The sequence below is a fragment of the Toxorhynchites rutilus genome, chromosome 3, assembly GCF_029784135.1.
Source record: "Toxorhynchites rutilus septentrionalis strain SRP chromosome 3, ASM2978413v1, whole genome shotgun sequence".
NCBI lineage: Eukaryota > Metazoa > Arthropoda > Insecta > Diptera > Culicidae > Toxorhynchites > Toxorhynchites rutilus.
Window position 1 is genome coordinate 195,552,392 of NC_073746.1, and position 6,305 is coordinate 195,558,696.

At 42.9% G+C, this 6,305-nt stretch overlaps 1 protein-coding gene across 1 annotated transcript; it reads right to left on the reverse strand.

The window, feature by feature from the left end:
* Positions 1-3,398: 3,398 nt before the first annotated feature.
* On the reverse strand, positions 3,399-4,759 carry LOC129779534 (uncharacterized). The gene is made up of 3 exons (XM_055787085.1): positions 4,630-4,759; positions 4,450-4,556; positions 3,399-4,366 (listed from the first exon to the last, which is right to left on the reverse strand). The coding sequence occupies exon 3, from the start codon at positions 4,293-4,295 to the stop codon at positions 3,702-3,704; it is 594 nt and encodes a 197-aa protein (XP_055643060.1). The 5' UTR covers positions 4,296-4,366; positions 4,450-4,556; positions 4,630-4,759; the 3' UTR covers positions 3,399-3,701.
* Between the last annotated feature and the right edge of the window lie 1,546 nt (positions 4,760-6,305).

Here is a 6,305-nt window from a genome sequence, read left to right on the forward strand (position 1 = left end):
ACAAGAAGCTGACCGTCGCACATCCAAAGATAGCTGAGTGCTTCAACAAGGTGCTACGTGACCCACACAACCTTCCTGAATTCGCCACCCGTGGCGTCACCTTCCTCCTCCCGAAAGACAGCAACACATTGAACCCATCAAAGTACAGACCGATAACGTGCCTATCGAGTCTGTACAAAATACTGAGCAGCATAATTACCGCCAAAGTTTCTGCTCACTGCGAACAGCATCACATCATCGCAGAAGAGCAGAAAGGATGCAGGAAAAATACGCATGGCTGCAAAGACCAGGCCATCATCGACGCAGCCATAGTCGGCCAGGCGGTATATAACCAGCGGAACCTAAGTATGGCCTACATCGATTACAGGAAGGCTTATGACTCCATACCTCACTCGTTTCTCGTCCGGGTATTGGAGCTCTACAAAATTGATCCCGTCGTCGTTAGGTTCCTGCAGCATGCGATGAGGCAGTGGAGTACGTCTCTGCACCTCAGTGATGGGGAAAATGTGTTGCAGTCTAGAACGCTGCAGATAAAGAGGGGGATATTCCAAGGCGACTCTTTCAGCCCGCTTTGGTTTTGTCTGGCACTGAACCCCCTCAGTAGGACGCTCAATAGAAACGGTCATGGCTATAAAATAAGGTATGGCGACGGCGCCCACGAAGAAGTGACCCATACCTTCTACATGGATGATCTCAAGGTCTACGCTGATTCACGTCAGCGTCTAGGTGTAGCTATCCGGGTTGTCGAAGACATAAGCAGGGACATCTGCATGGAGTTCGGCCTTGACAAGTGTCGCTGTGTCCATCTGCTGAAAGGGCAGCTTACCGAATCCGGAGGTTACGAGGTCTATGACGGCGAGTTCATAAGAGACATGGTTCGTGGCGAATCCTATAAATATCTTGGATTCCGACAGTTCACCGGGATTCGCCACTCCGACATCAAGACGGAGCTGCGAGACAAGTTCTTGAGTCGAGTGAACTGTGTCCTGAGGACTTTCCTCAACGCGGGGAACAAGGTACGCGCGATCAACACATTCGCGGTTCCCCTGCTGACCTTCAGTTTTGGTGTAGTCAAATGGAGCAAAACTGACCTAGAGGACATTGAGAGGAGGATGAGGAAAGCATTTAAAGAGGCCGGAATGCACCATCCTCAATCGGCACTGGAGAGAGTTTCACTGCCACGCAAAGAAGGGGGACTTGGAATAGTCGACATATCTGCACTGTGTGTTGCCCAGGTACGACAACTGCGCGAGTACTTTGCAGAACGCGCCAACCAAAACGCGCTATACCGGGCTGTCTGCGCCGCCGACAGAGGATACAGCGCTCTGCACTTGGCGCAAGCGGAGTACCAACTCAACTGCAATCTGCAGACAGTGGAGGAGAAGATTGCAGCTTGGAAGCAGAAGGCAGTGCATGGTGCCCACCCCCATCAACTGGATCGGCCACACGTCGACAAGGCCGCATCTAATCTGTGGCTAACGCGTGGTGAACTCTCTTCAGTAGTAGAAGCCGACATGATAGCCATCCAGGACAGGATAATGCCGACGAGAAACTGCAGGCGGTACGTCTGGCATCAAGACGTTGATGACATTTGCCGGATGTGCCATCAACCAGGTGAAAACATAAAGCACATTATGGGAGGCTGTCCCGTTTTGGCCAACGCAGCCTACACCGAGCGCCACAACAACGTGGCCCGTATTGTTCATCGACAACTGGCGCTCCAATGTGCTCTACTGGAAGACAACGTACCAAACTACCGGTACCTGCCTGCACCTGTCCTGGAAAATGATCGTTTCAAGCTGTACTGGGATCGCACTGTTCTGACCGACCTCTCGATCCACCACAACCGGCCAGATATAATGGTTTACGACAAGAGCGACCGCAAAGTCACCATCATCGATGTCGCTATTCCACTGAACCAGAATCTGGAGGAGACCCACGGTCGCAAAATCTGTAAGTACCGACCATTGGCCGTGGAGCTCAAGGAACTGTGGGGGCTGAGGGAGGTCCCAAGAATTGTTCCAGTCGTTCTCTCTGGAACTGGAATTGTCCCGAAGACACTTCTGGAAGCGCTAAAGGTGTTGAATATGGAGAAGGAATTTGCCGGCATCCAAAAGTCGGTCATCCTTAGCACCTGCGCGATTGTCCGACAATTTCTCGGTCAGGACTGAAACAGCACGAGCATGCAGATACGTGCATTCCGCAGAGCCTAGTCCCCCTTTGGCATTCAGAAGCCCGGGGGCAGGTGAAAATTCTGGCTAGGTTCGCCTAGTTAAGAAGTGAGATAAGTCTGCAAAAAAAAAAAATTATATTTCATTCAAAGTAATCAGGTATACCTACACTGAGAGAAATATTTAGTAAATATAACGAATTTTTCGGTAAATAATACCAATCTATAGTCATTTTCGACCGTACTAATAAACACGTATGTCAAGCAAAACCATGAATCGTAAGCCCAACATCGGCTACATTTTCCCGCTGAAAATGCAGAATTATATCCATATTATACCTCCGTATTGCATTATGGCAACAATGAAAATGGTTAATACGCGTTAATTCAGTTAATTTTAATTCAGGTTTACAAATGTTATCGAGTAAAATGTACTAAACTCTTGTAGGGATGCGGGTTTGTTGACAAAATGTACAAAAAATTTGTACATTCTACTAATTTTGCATTACCAAATGTATTTGGTAGTTTTCGACCGGGGATTTTTCTAAGTGTATAAGGTTGGATATTTCCTAGCGTTCGTATTTTCTCATCGGACTTGACACTTTCAAGTGTCAAATCATATTCTGAAGAAATGTCGACCCTACGAATTAATAAATAAGTTAGTGATCTTGGAATGCGATCATATTACTTATTCTTATTCGACAGCTTCTTTCGCTCAAGCTGATCCTGCAGCGCGATGCCTTTCTTGAACTCTTCCTCAAGCGAACATATTATGCCACCACCACCGTGGCTTTCATCACTGAGCAGAACTGAAAGACCAGTTGTACCCGCAGATGACAACAGGAAAATGTTGCTGCTGTTGGTGCAACTGAAGCTGGTGGTGGTTTCCCACTAAAGCATATGTGGATTGGAATGGGCGACAATTTGGGCGAATAGGTGCCACCACTATCGTCCGGACCCTCCTGAGACTAACACTTACTATCGAAACCTCCATCACTTGTGTTGTATCCAGAATCGAAGTGAGCACGTCTGTTCCGGGTACCGTCCAACAGGCTACCGGATGAATTTTTCGACGAGCGCCGACCCCCGTAAGGCAGTTTTTAGGCAATATACAAGATGCTAACGCTTGGTTTTGCAGAAAATATTTAGCGACTGTAGTGTCAAAAAATAACAAAGCGAAAAAAAATTAACATTCGTTTCTATAATTTACAATCGTCTTATAATAATAAACTTGATGGGAAAACCTAACGACAAATCAATCGGTGCAATTTTGCAGAATATAAATTAGATATTGAGAATTTGTATCGAAATTCCGCTTGCATAAAAAATATAACAATGATGGAACGCAGCACGTTATTAAGAAAAACCACAAACATATAAAAATACAATCATGAGGAACGGTACTATATTGTACAAAACATCATTAAATTTGAATGTTGCAAAATATAACCATTTCCGCACTGGTAAATGCATTGTAAGAATCCAGTTCTCTCGTAACATGTAAGAATTGATCTGTAGAATTCGATGTTTCCTAAGAAGTTCTAGCGCTCATGGGACCACGTTTCTGTTGACACAATTTTTGCGTGACGGAGAGTAGTTGCTCCTGCAGTCGGCTTTGCAGAGAAATATGTACCATTAGGATATTTGTCACCGGCCGGTTAGCAGTTTGACTATGAACCAAAATACTTCGTTGCATGTTTAGACGAATCGATTGTACGAATTGCTGTACAACTGTATTTGGTTCACCGTTGTTAATCACAGCGGTAGCGGCAGCAATTCGACTGTTCTGATCACAAAGCGCCTTGCGTTGATTCTGTAGTTTTTTACGGAGTAAAGCGTTCTGCATTATGGATTGGGTACTGAAGCTCACGTTGGGATGGATAACGCGGCTGTCGGGTTGATTTGTGCTGTTGTTGCATTTGTGCTGTTGTTGCATTTTTGGTGGATCAGTTGCATTCTCAACGTTGTTTTTTATGAGCATTCGGCGACTAATCGATTGGCGAGGCCTTGATTGAAGTATCTTCATCGAATCCACAAAGTTCGATTGTGCCCAGGCGAGAGGTATGTCCTGCCGACACCCATTATGGCTCTTCCTCGTTTGCTGTATCTTGGTGTCGTTGTTCATCTGCACTTATGAAGTTTTCACAGTAACATGTTGGTTCCGGTTGCTGAACTCGTAATTGCGACGGAACCTTGCTGCAAATTTTTATACATAGAGTCATCTACTGCTACCGGACGGCGGTTGCATAGCAGGGATTTTTTCAATGCCAATAGCTTACTAGTCGTCGAATGGGGCGGATACACACGTGTTGCATGTCCGATAGTATGATAGCCGGCAATCCGCAATTTGGAATAGCCGGATCTTATTCCTCTAGCGTAAGATTATCTGCGTTCAACAATTTCGAACAATCATATTATTCAGAGTACAAATCGTCCGGGCATGTTTTAAGAAATCTTACCAGTTTTATATCTCGTTTTTATTAAGCTGTACAAATCAAAACCACACAAATAAACTCAAACGTTCAGATAACTCTGTATCATAAATTAAACACGTTCGATACGTAAACACCTCCTGACTGTCAACGATGTCGATAATGTAGTACACCAATAACTTGATCTAGTACGACTGTAAATTTAAAATACGACGAATGGCTCGTACGAAAACAAGGATGGGATTTGCGTACGTATCCTATTCGTTCGAAAACTATGATAAGGCCGATAGTTAAGTGTTAATTTCCCCTGCAACTAAAAACTGATTACTAGAAACTAATGGACGTTAACGTTTTATTACCTTGTAAATTCTAGATACAATACCAACAGAGGGTATTTTAAAAAATAAAAATAGTTTTTATGGGGTGTTTTCAAAACCGAAAAAAAATTATCAGAAATCATATTTTTATGTTGTTATTTAAGCATACATACATTATTTAGTCGTATAATTATTGTATCATTCAATTTATTCCGATGAAAATGCTTTAAAATATTTCAACTGATGCTCTCACCACATTTTAATTTTTTTATTCAATGTTCAGTTTCTATGGCGAAGCTTCATTCGTAAATTACACATTTGTCATCATTGGTGGAATACGATCATAAATGTTGTTATGAATAGCACAGCAAGCTATGATTAAAATACATATGGATTTATTTTGATAATGCATTATACATAAACCGATAAAAATGCATTATAATATCTATCCACAGCGTTTTAGCGTCTATATGTATATTTCATTCAATTTCGGTTCGTAATTTCTATCCCATTCGCCGTGTTTATCATGATGATGCTAACATTAATAACATTATATACGAACCTCCCACCTTATATATGATGTCTCCCACCCTTTTAGAGACATCTTAACATTATGTTAAATTTTTAGAGCGTAAACTATCTGTCAATTTTTTCTCTGTTTACATTTTATTGCCACAAATCGTTGCCACTTTTTTCTCTCAAGTTCCACTTCTCTGCTCGTGGGCTAAATCAAGATGCTGAACTATAGGTGTTTCGTTCTTGGCACTTTCGTGACATGACGTGAGACGAGTAGCGAGACGTAACTTTCAGAATTATTTACTTTTTGTTTGGGTGTGTGGTTATGATTTCAATGTTAACTCGCTAAGGAAAATAATTGAAGGAAAAAATAAGCAAATATATATTCGTGGAATATAGTGCACAACCTCCTTTTGCTCTAGCCAATTACTTGTAACGGCCCTTTCCGGATCTCCTTCCCGGTATATGCACAGCATTCTCCTCCTCCCTGAGCGAAATCAATGGAGCGTTATTTTTTGTCACTATCGCCGTAAGCTGATAGTACTCTTTTCCCCGCCGATGGGAGCCAAACAGAAGTACATTTTGCTTGAAAAGAAAGGCGAAAAGATATACTAAAACATCCATCTGCACTGTTATGATTCGACAATAAAGCGCGAGTAGCTAATTTGCCAACGAATGCATTTGTCACCAAAAGATACGACTTGTTTTATAAACAAATTTGTTTTTTCACGAGCAATAGCCGAACAGCAATTTTGACATAACGGTCCACCTATAGTACAACGCCGTCAGCAACGTGCTGTCAATCTAAGACAAGACGTGACAACTGGCTTCTTACTCTTCTTTCTGCATTTTCGTCGACCAAGTGCTAGA